This window comes from Phragmites australis, chromosome 18 (assembly GCF_958298935.1).
Source record: "Phragmites australis chromosome 18, lpPhrAust1.1, whole genome shotgun sequence".
Classification (NCBI taxonomy): Eukaryota; Viridiplantae; Streptophyta; class Magnoliopsida; order Poales; family Poaceae; genus Phragmites; species Phragmites australis.
The window spans coordinates 864,165-876,050 of NC_084938.1; the positions used below are offsets into that span (position 1 = coordinate 864,165).

General features: G+C 47.0%; 1 protein-coding gene and 1 pseudogene across 1 annotated transcript; both read left to right on the forward strand.

Moving 5' to 3' along the window:
- Positions 1 to 6,360: 6,360 nt before the first annotated feature.
- Positions 6,361 to 7,535, forward strand: LOC133899177 (peroxidase 47-like). Its single transcript, XM_062340141.1, has 2 exons — positions 6,361 to 6,676; positions 6,782 to 7,535. Exons 1-2 carry the CDS (start codon positions 6,458 to 6,460, stop codon positions 7,517 to 7,519), a joined length of 957 nt encoding a protein of 318 aa, XP_062196125.1. The 5' UTR covers positions 6,361 to 6,457; the 3' UTR covers positions 7,520 to 7,535.
- Positions 7,536 to 9,009: 1,474 nt separating this feature from the next.
- On the forward strand, positions 9,010 to 11,324 carry LOC133899400 (fructokinase-2-like; annotated as a pseudogene).
- Positions 11,325 to 11,886: the final 562 nt, after the last annotated feature.

The following is an 11,886-nucleotide window of genomic DNA, read 5'->3' on the forward strand; positions in this document are numbered from 1 at the left end:
CATAGAGCTCAAGTGTGCCTCATGCTTGGGCTGTGGGAGAGGCTTCGTCAACGGATCAGCAATATTCGAATCCGTGTGCACCTTACATATCTTTACATCACCTCTATCAATAATCTCTCGAATGAGGTGATAGCGCCGAAGTATGTGCTTGGACTTCTGGTGTGACCTAGGCTCCTTGGCTTGTGCAATGACACCACTATTGTCACAATAAAGGTCCATTGGACTGGACGCACTAGGGACCACACCCAACTCAGAAACAAATTTTCTGATCCAAACAGCCTCTTTTGCAGCTTCCGAAGCTGCGATATACTCAGCCTCCGTCGTGGAATCGGCAACCGTTTCTTGCTTGGAACTCTTCCAACTCACCGCACCTCCATTGAGGCAAAACACAAAACCAGACTGCGATCTCGAATCGTCCTTGTCGGTTTGGAAGCTAGCATCAGTGTAACCATTTACAACGAGCTCCTCCTCACCTCCATAGACTAGAAATATATCCTTAGTTCTTCTCATGTACTTGAGGATACTCTTTACTATAGCCCAGTGACATTCACCTGGGTTCGATTGATATCTGCTCGTAACACTTAGAGCATAGGAGAAATCTGGGTGTATACAAAACATAGCATACATGATGGACCCGATAGCAGAAGCATACGGGATCGCACTCATCCTCTCGAGCTCATCAGATGTCAAAGGACATTGATTCTTGCTGAGAGTGATGCCATGTGACATTGGCAAGAAGCCTTTCTTGGAATCCTGCATATTGAACCGATTCAATACCTTGTCAATGTACGTGCTCTGGCTTAATCCGATTAGCCTTCTCGACCTATCTCTATAGATCTTTATGCCCAATATATATGCTGCATCTCCTAAATCTTTCATTGAAAAACTCTTTTGCAATGAAGATTTGACAGCATCGAGCATTGGAATATTATTTCCGATCAATAATATGTCATCCACATATAAGAACAGAAACACAAGTGCGCTCCCACTAGTCCTTTTGTAAACACAAGGCTTTTCTTCATTCTTGATGAAACCAAACCCTTTGATCACTTCATCAAAACGAAGATTCCAACTCCGAGAAGCTTGCTTTAGTCCATAGATGGACTTTTGCAGCTTGCAAATCTTCCCAGCATTTTTCTGATCGACAAAACCTTCAGGTTGTGTCATGTACACATTCTCACTTAGGTTTCCATTAAGGAAAGCCGTTTTGACATCCATTTGCCATATCTCATAGTCGAAATATGCAGCAATTGCTAGGAGAATCCGAATAGACTTCAGCATTGCGACGGGCGAAAACGTTTCATCATAATCAACACCTTGAATCTGCCTGAAACCTTTCGCCACCAATCGCGCTTTATAGATGTGAACATTTCCATCAACGTCTATCTTTTTCTTAAAAACCCATTTACACTCGATAGTTTTCACACCATCAGGTGGATCGACCAAGTTCCAAACTTGGTTTTCTCGCATGGATTCTAACTCGGATCTCATGGCTCCAAGCCATTTTTCAGAGTCTGGTCCCACCATTGCTTCCGAGTAAGTCTTAGGTTCATCATTGTCTAACAATGATAAGTCGCGCTGCTCCGTGGTTAGGAACATAAACCGCTCGGGTGCACGACTGAACCTTTCCGACCGACGTGGGGCTGGTGTCTCGACAACCGGTTCTGCAACGTCTTGCATACCGAGTTGTAGTTCAATAGGAGCTGAAACACTTTCACGTGGTTCCCGAATTTCTTCGAGTTGCACCGTGCTCCCACTAACTCTCTTCGCGAGAAATTCTTTCTCAAGAAAGACACCATTCTGGGCGACAAACACTTTGCCTTCTTCCCGGTTATAGAAATAATATCCTTTGGTTTCCATAGGATACCCCACAAAGAAGCATTTATCAGATTTGGGAGTGAGCTTATCGGACGACAAACGTTTTACATAAGCCTCACAACCCCATATCTTAAGGAAAGACAATCCGGGACGCTTCCCGGTCCATATCTCATATGGTGTCCTCTCTACAGCCTTAGATAGAACCCTGTTTAACGTGAAAACAACAGTTTCTAGAGCGTATCCCCAGAAGGACAACGGAAGATCAGATTGGCTCATCATCGACCGGACCATGTCTAACAAAGTTCGGTTCCTCCGCTCGGACACCCCATTCCATTGAGGCGTTCCCGGTGGAGTCAACTGTGGAACGATTCCACATTGCCTTAGATGATCACCAAATTCATGGCTCAAATATTCACCTCCACGATCTGATCGCAGAAATTTGATTGTCTTGCCTATATGATTTTGTACTTCATTCTGGAACTCCTTGAACTTTTCAAAGGATTCAGACTTGTGCCTCATTAGGTAGATGTAACCATATCTACTAAAGTCATCGGTGAAAGTAATGAAATACTGGAAACCACCTCTAGCTGTAGAACTCATCGGTCCACATACATCTGTATGTACTAGGGCCAATAATTCATTTGTCCTCTCACTTCGACCAGTGAAAGGCGTCTTAGTCATCTTGCCAAGTAAATAAGACTCGTATGTATCAAATGATTCGAAATCAAATGAATGTAGAAGACCATCTTTATGGAGCTTCTGCATACGCTTCTCATTTATATGACCTAATCGACAATGCCAAACAAAAGTGGGATTCAAATCATCAAGCCGAGGCTTCTTTGTATCAATGTTATAAATAGTTATATCCTCAAGATTCAATATATATAATCCATTTACTAATGGACAATTACCATAGAGCATACCATTCAAAAATATCGAACAACACTTGTTCTTTATTATGAATTCATAACCATCTTCTTCCAAACATGAAGAAGAGATAATGTTTTTGCCTAAGGCAGGAATATAATAACAATTATTTAATTCCAAAACTAATCCTGAGGGTAGCGATAAGGAGTAAACGCCAACGGCCAACACAGCAACTTTTGCACCATTGCCGACGCGAGCATCCAATTCGCCTCTTGCACACTTCCTAGTCCTTTTCAGTCCCTGCAACGATTTGCAAGTATGAATCATTGATCCGGTATCAAATACCCATGAATCATCAGGACGAGTAGCAAGATTAATTTCAATAACATTTATACCTGAAGAGGAAGTCTTACTTCCCTTCTTCCTTTTGAGTTCTTCCAAGTACAATTTGCAGTTCCTCCGCCAATGACCAGTCTTATAGCAGTGGTGGCAAGTGTCAGAAGCGGTAGGGTTAGCCTTGTGCTTTCCAACAGGTTTAGGCTTAGAACTCGAGATCTCATCCGAAGTTTTAGCCTTGCCCTTGCACTTTCTCTTCTTGCTATCCTTTTGAACCATCATCACATGACTAGAGCTCTTCTTAACGCTTTCTTCAGCAGTTTTTAGCATCCCATGCAATTCAGCCATGCTTTTCTCCATGCTGTTCATATGAAAGTTCAAAATGAACGGCTCGAAGCTCGCAGGGAGCGACTGGAGAATTACATCCGTAGCCAACTCAGGGCTAAGGGGAAAACCAAGTTTTTCCAGGCTCTCAATGTAACCAATCATTTTGATCACATGAGGACTGACTGGACTGCCTTCTGTTAACCTGCACGCAAACAAGGACTTTGAGGTGTTGTAACTCTCGGCCCGAGCTTGGTTCTCAAACATGCCTCGAAGTCCCACAATCATATCATGGGTATCCCTATTCTCATATTGCTTCTGAAGCTCAGAGGACATACAGGCAAGCATGAGGCAGCTAACATCCAGTGAATCGTTAGTGTGCTTCTCATAAGCCCTCCGATCCGCGGCAGGTGCATTATCAGCTGGTTCATCAGGATAGGGGACCTCTAGAACATATTCCTTTTTCTCTTGTTTGAGAACAATTCTCAGATTTCTATACCAATCAATAAAGTTTGTTCCAGAAAGCTTCTCTTTCTCAAAAATCGATCGCAAATTAAAACTGGAAGTGTTACTAGCGGCCGGTGCCATAATCTACAACAGAAAATGCAGGTTCAGCACTATGCCTATGTGAATCTTCTATTAAACAATTTAACAAAAGATAATCCACTATATGTGTTTTCCCTCTAACAACATATAGAGGATCAAGATCCATATTCAACTAAGTTCTAGTGAGCTTTGGCATCACTGCTAGAAACTTAGTGACATAGGTAAGCAACGCCTTGCTAATCACATCCCTATGTGACTCTTGTTTGTTGGGTGGCATCGAATGCCCCGGCGCCCAACACCATGCCCTAAAGCCCAAAACCGTTTTGATAGCTTTATCAAGTAAACCAATACTATGCGTGTGAATTTCCGACATCCACTCTAACTGGTTAAGATAAATGATGGCACCATGCTTTGGCAGACCTACCACACAATGATCAAAACCTTTGTAGGTGCAGCTATTGGAAGGGCATCAATTACTCTTGATTTTTGTTAGGGAAACTACTCTATCATGAAAATCATATTCACCACATATAAAACATGAAAGAATAGTATGACAGGAACACAAAAATATCACAGGCAATCATATTAACTGTGACATAGTATGGCCCCTTCACATGGTGATCTTCATCGCCACGGTTCCTGTCCTCCGGGTCATCATGCTTCAAATCTCCATGATCTTGTTCTAGTATATTACACCTAATAGCACTAGATAAATTACATGAGAAGAAGCATCACAAGTCGGCACACAGGCCGTTATACAATAACGTGACAGCCGTGGGCTGCAATTAACCATGACACGCAGGCCATGAAAATTACACACATGCATCACATATCACAAGGCCATACCAGTCACAACATTCTCTGCAAAAATGAGTTAAGCGTATAATCGAATTCTAATGTCATGATGGGATCATGTTATTACAACAATCTATGCGTGTATGCGACGGTGAAAATCTCATCGGATCGATCGTATCGAGCCAATTCCGAGTCATTCATAATGCCTCAATTTCCATTAGATCAATCCCATTGATCATCGCGTGAGGTTTTTCCAGAAACGATGACAGCACACACAACCTCGATCTGCTGTTCTCCCGACCATGTTGCGATGCACGCAGTTAGCCCCGATGGTGATTCCAGCCGGTAGGGGCAAGTCGCACGCAAGACTAGGTGGGAGATCGAGCTAATCTTTTTGGCTATGTGGTTCCATCGACTGGCATCTCATTCGATTTCTAATTCATCAAACCAACCGTGCATTGATCAATTCATCATATGAACTGATCAGAAAAACAATAGATCTAATCTATTTCTATCACATATCTTCTATATGTGACTGATCCAGATCGAAAACTACGCAGGATGGCTCTGATACCACTGTTTGGAACGGGTAGGCTACGCTAGCACAAAATAAATTTTCTCTACCGCGTTCAACCAGGAAGCCATGCGAGTAGGGGATCATGAATCGTTACCACTTGACAAGCAGTGCAGCGGAAGAAGAGTTGGAGCAGACCAATCCAACGTCGTGCGCGTCAAGCAGTCGATCGTCAGCCTCGTCCCGAGCACGCCCCGAGCACCTTCCGAGTACTCGCGAGTACGTCCCGAGTACTCCCGAGCACAAACCGAGTACCTCCGAGCAGGACCCGAGTACCCCCGAGCACGTCCCGAGCACCCCCGAGCACGTCCCGAGCAGATCAACACCGCAATAGTAGCAGCGCCTCTACGGTATCCACACGTACAAGGATGGAATCGCCGTGCGCCGGTGTGCTAGCACCACGCGCCCGGCTAGGGTTTTGAAGGGAGTTCGGGAATAGGAGGCGGCCAGGGTTTTGGTGGCAAGATCTGTTTTTCGGAAAAACTCTCATACGCCTTGGTCCCTGCCTATTCTTATATAGAGCACGCTAATAGGCCTTTAATCAACATTAAAGCCCATTATGACTCTAAACCCTAATGGACCTTTAATCAGCATTAAAGCCCATTAGCAGATCCAATCCGCAAACTCGATCGCCTCTAGGGCATATCACCAATAGTAAAAACTATGTGTAATTTCGTTATTACCTGGTAATGAAATTCGGGAAGACCCCGTTCTGGAAAATCCCCGCACATCCCCACGATCTTCCAGCAAAAGTTTCCACAATTTCGTATTGTCCGAGTTGGGCACAGCGTTTAATCTGAGTATCTGATACGGCAATTGTCTGTTCATCATGTGCTGGCTGCTTACCAATGGCAAATTTTTATGTTTCAGTTGCATGACGCCATAGGCCACTGAGGTGAGTGATCTATCAGGCTTCTTTTTGACTCTAGGAAGTAGGCCATTCTTAGTAAAACGATGGATCTCCTGGTGGCCATGCATGCATGTTTTGGATTTCATCCATGTAGTGCGCTATAACACTAACATCATGTTGCATATACGATTCAGAAATAATAACAATTCAATGAATCATGCTGCGTTGGTGCATTATAAATAGCTGACCCCGCTAGCTGCACTCGCCACAGCAAGTACTCACTCACTCGTCTTCTCTTCTTCCTCCTCTTGTCACTCGAGGTGAAGGAATAGTTAACATTGGTGAGGATGAGCGCGGCCAAGAACCTTGTCAGGCTCCTGATCATCGTGCAGGTGGCCGCCGTCCTGACGGGGCTCGGCGTGGCCGCGCTCAGCATGGACTACTACGGCATGAGCTGCCCGTTCGCGGAGATGATCGTCTTCAACGTCGTCGGCGAGGCGCTCATGAAGGATCCCACCCTCGCCGCCAGCCTCCTCAGGCTGCACTTCCATGACTGCTTCGTTCAGGTGAGTTAATACTCTTTCTATTTGACACGATCATGGTGGCTGGCGATGTACACGTGACGTTGTCACGATGAACTGTACGTGACGTGCGTGCGTGCACATGTGCAGGGTTGCGACGCGTCGGTTCTTCTGGACTCGACGTCGGAGAACACGGCGGAGAAGGACGCGCTAGCGAACAAGAGCTTGCGCGGCTACGAGGTGATCGACAGCATCAAGCAGATCCTGGAGGCGCAGTGCCCCGGCACGGTCTCCTGCGCCGACATCCTCGCGCTCGCCGCCCGGGACGCCGTGTTCATGGCGGGCGGCCCCTACTACGGCGTGCCCCAGGGGCGGCGGGACGGGACCCAGTCCAAGGCGGCCGACACCATCGCCCTCCCGGCGCCGACCCTGAACGCGTCGACGCTGATCCAGATGTTCGGCTCGCACGGCTTCAACGTCCAGGACATGGTGGCGCTGTCGGGGGGCCACACGCTGGGCGTGGCGCACTGCGCGTCGTTCAAGAACCGGCTGCAGGGCGAGGTGGCGACGCTGGACGCGTCGCTGGCGTCGTCGCTGGGCGCCACCTGCGCCAACGGTGACTCGGCGACGGCGACGTTCGACCGGACGAGCAACGCGTTCGACGGCGTGTACTTCCGGGAGCTGCAGTCGCGGCGGGGCCTTCTGAGCTCGGACCAGACGCTGTTCGAGTCGCCGGAGACGAGGGCGCTGGTGAACAGGTTCGCGATGAACCAGGCATACTTCTTCTACGCGTTCCAGCAGGGGATGCTCAAGATGGGTCAGCTCGACCTCAAGGAGGGCACGCAGGGCGAGATCAGGATGACATGCAGGGTCGTCAACTCATACTAGCTTCATAGCTAGCTTAGCTGCCAGTCCTGGGCTTGGCTTTAATAATGTGGCCTGTAAAAGTAAAACAAGCATGGCACTAATAAGTGCGCGCGTGTCCCGGCCGAGCCAACCTCCCTTCCGCATGTCGCCGAGTAAGTCGGCCTCCCCCCCCCCCCCCCCCCCGCCGCGGCGACCGCTTCAACGTGCGCCCAATCGAGTCCGTCTTGGTGACTTTTAATCTCGTTGTGCATATACTTGTAACTTACAACTAATCGCTTCTAAAAGATAAAAACTCGTTCTATGTATGTAGTTACAACATATAGTTGTAAATATTCTACGCTTATAGTGTAATTTCTCTATGCAAGAAGTTACAATTAATTGCAAATTGCTACATATAATTGCAACCAATATGTTTATAGTTGCAACTAAAAGTTGTAATCATTCTATACTAAGTATTGTAACTCATCTATGCACGTAGTTGTAACTAGTTGCTCAAAGATGGGAACGCGCTCTATGCATGTAGTTGCAATCAACCTATGCTCGTACTCGTAACTAATCTATGTAAGAAGGTGCAATTAGTTGCAAATCGCTGCTCGTTCTCCGGTGGAACCGCGGGGTTGGTGGGTGTGAGTGCGCTTGAGTCATGGGTGGCGCACGCTCGGTTCGTGGGGCTGATGCGCGTGTCGGTACCTGGTTGGATGCTCGGTCGGGTGCATACGCTAGACTCGTGTACAACGTACTTGCATAATATACATACATTAAGTATATATATATATATTATATATCTATTATGTGTCTAGGTGCACTGTAGTTCACTGTTGCGCCACCTCGTAGTTATGATAAAAAAAAACAGTATAGTTGCGACTCACAAGATAGATCAGTTACTACAAATATATATGGTTGTAATTGGGTACATTATCTAGTCTTAATTATGCACTTTTTATCATGTGATCGCAACTGAATCACCTATGCGCATGCACCCAGTTACGATCTAAAAAACAGTATAGCTGTTATCGTAACTGACTTTTTTATCATGTGATCGTAACTCAACTATCTGTGCTGCCGTAACTGGCTATTTTCTTAATCGTAACTGTGATCGCAACTGGACCTCTACGTATACCCTAGTTATGATCTAAAAAGCAGTATAGTTTCTATCGTAACTGACTTTTTGTTATGTGATCGTAACTTAACTATTTATGCTGTCGTAACTGACTATTTTCTTAGTCATAACTGGGGGTAGTGTAGCAGTAAACTACAATACTTCTCGTAATTATACATTTTTTATCATGTGATCGTAACCCACCTATATGTGCCGTCGTAACTAACTAGTTTCTTAGTCGTAACTGGGGTGGTGCGAAGCTAGCTGCAACAACTGAGGGTGACACAACGTAGTTCACTATTACGCCTAGACGCAGAATAAACTCACCGTGTATCTATCTATCTATATATACACACACAAACTATAGTGTATTTCGTAGCATTTCATGGGACGTCTTTGCATGGATGCATGCATGCAGGCAGGCAGGCACGTCGTCGTCCATGGTACTGCATGTAGTCGACAAAGCTAGCATGGTCTGTTGCTAGCTGCACCGAGAGCCGAAGCTAGCGCCAAAATGACCCATTTCATTATACATCATATAACACAAGTAATTTCAAAGTAACATATGACAAATATGAGTTTGTATCCGCTTATGCATGCACCAACAAAGCCCAACCTAGCGTTGTCACTGGCTGCACCTAACACAGGAGGGGAGGATAGATAGATAGATAGATAGAAGCAAGGGGTAAATTCAGGCCTGGTTAGTTGGTTGGTTAACGGCTAATCGATCCTAATCCTAATCCTGACGATTATCAGCCGATCGAGTCTTGTTTATAAACCAAGCAACCACCCAGGCCTCCCCCTCCACCGCCAGGGCAGAGCAGACCTCTTCTCCTTTGGCATCATCATCAATGGCGCCGAACCTGGTGGTGTCGTTCGGCGAGATGCTCATCGACTTCGTGCCGGACGTGGCCGGCCTCTCGCTGGCCGAGTCCGGCGGCTTCGTCAAGGCCCCTGGCGGCGCGCCCGCCAACGTCGGCAAGGTATAGTACTCACTGACTTCTCCATCAATCCCCGCGTACACTACTACCTTTGCACTAGAAATGCAAAGGTCGTTTTGCTCTCAGCTCGTGCTGGCCTTTGGGATCACGTGTGGGTGCGTGCGTGCGTACACGCACTCTGCCACTCGTGTCTGATCTGCTGTCTTAAGTCATTCAGTGCCCTGCTGACTCGGATCTGACAGCGGCTCGTCGGTGGCAGTTGGGGTCGTCATGGCCGGCCCAACAGCCGGATCCAAATCCTCCGCTGAAGTCGGAGCGAAAAGTATTTTGTGAGAAACGATAAGATACTCTGTATAGGAAGATTATACCGATTTTCCTGTTTGTAGGATAATGTATCGTTAAATCTTATCTATTTATTTACGATTGAACAGCGCACAACGGAGTGAAGTCACGGTGATTTTATTTCACATGAAGTCAGAAGATCATAATTCGGCCTAACATGCCAACATTCTCTCTCTAAAATATAAAATAAAACTTGAGAGGATGTAAAATACTTTTTTTTGCCTTTCATTAGTTCATTCTTTAAGCCATGCAACTTGATGCTCGTTGTTCAATTGTTGTATGCGATTGATTTTGATAACCTGAACTGGTTGTGATTCTCGTAAATTAAGAAGCTCTTTCTTAATAACTAAGAATCTTGTGCTCAATCGTACCGCTGTTGGTGCAGTTCGGCGACGACGAGACGAGTTCGGGCACATGCTCGTCGACATCCTGAAGCAGAACGGCGTCAGCTCGGAGGGCTGCCTGTACGACCAGCACGCGCGCACGGCGCTGGCCTTCGTCCGCTCAAGCGCGACGGCGAGCGCGAGTTCATGTTCTACCGCAACCCCAGCGCGGACATGCTGCGGCTCACCGAGGCGGAGCTCAACCTAGGCCTCATCCGCCGCGCCAAGATCTTCCACTACGGCTCCATCTCGCTCATCGCCGAGCCCTGCCGCTCCGCGCACCTCGCCGCCATGCGCGCCGCCAAGGCCGGGGGCATCCTCTGCTCCTACGACCCCAACGTGCGCCTCCCGCTCTGGCCGTCCGAGGACGCTGCCAGGTCCGGGAGATCCTCAGCATCTGGAAGGAGGCCGATTTCGGATTTCATCATCGTCAGCGATGATGAGGTCGCCTTCCTTACATAGGGTGATGCTGACGATGAGAAGAACGTGCTTTCGCTCTGGTTCGACGGGCTCAAGCTCCTCATCGTCACCGACGGCGACAAGGGATGCAGATACTTCACCAAGGTTCAATATTTATTTTTTTCCCTCTTCTTTTTTTAGCTGCTTAATTGCCATCTGATCGATCGATCTTGTTAATTCACGTGTTGTCTCGATCGTCTTGTTTGTGCGCATGCAGGACTTCAAGGGCAGCATGCCCGGCTACAAGGTGAACACCATTGACACCACCGGCGCCGGTGACGCCTTCGTCGGCTCCCTCCTCGTCAATGTGGCCAAGGACGACTCCATCTTCCACGTAAGAATCCTTATAAAAAAGCATGCATGCATGCATGTTGCTAATGATGACATAATTGGCATGCATTGTCGTCTCCATGCATGATTAGAACGAGGAGAAGCTGCGCGAGGCGCTCAAGTTCTCCAACGCCTGCGGCGCCATCTGCACCACCCAGAAGGGCGCCATCCCGGCGCTGCCCACCGTTGCCGCCGCGCAGGAGGTCGTCAGCAAGGGCAACTAGAAACGCCGCCGCCGGAGCCTCCACGCCGCCTTCGCCGCCCCTCGTCGATCGTCGCGTTCCAATTCACTAGGAGATTGTTTAGCTGCTTTCTTTTAGGTGGTGTTAATTTTCCTCGTGTGGTGTCGTGTGAGAGCTTTAATAAAAAGTTTTTTTACTGCGGAATCCCTTCTTAGAGTCTACATTAAAAATCTTAAATGAGAGTACATGTCTAGAGGTCGAATCCCGATAAGATCGTGCCGCTTTAATAAAAAGTTAGCATGCGTAGTGGCTTTTTAGCTTAAATTGACATGGTGGTGCCAGTGTGATTGAGACGGCTGCTGTAACGTGCTTCGTCGAAATTTGTCTCGAGTTTCAAAAGATCTTTTCGGATGGAAAATTTTGTGTTTATATATGTATTTGCTTACGGCTGTATGCATCTCAGATGCAAAAAGCCGGAATGTTATCCATTATCTAAAAAAAAAAATGCATTTGCTTTATTGCCTCGCATGAGCCGAACGTGCAACATCTTCTTAGCTCACACTCGTTTGTTGTCTGGCGACCCCTTTGAAAGGGAATAAAAAACTTTGGTGATTTTATTCAATATACTAGTTTCAAAACTAAGCTTGTTGTG

Coding starts and splice junctions, on each gene's coding strand:
- LOC133899177 (XM_062340141.1), top strand. CDS start 6,458: ATGAGCGCGGCCAAGAACCTTGTCAGGCTCCTGATCATCGTGCAGGTG. Junction 6,677..6,781: donor TCCATGACTGCTTCGTTCAG/GTGAGTTAATAC, acceptor GCACATGTGCAG/GGTTGCGACGCGTCGGTTCT.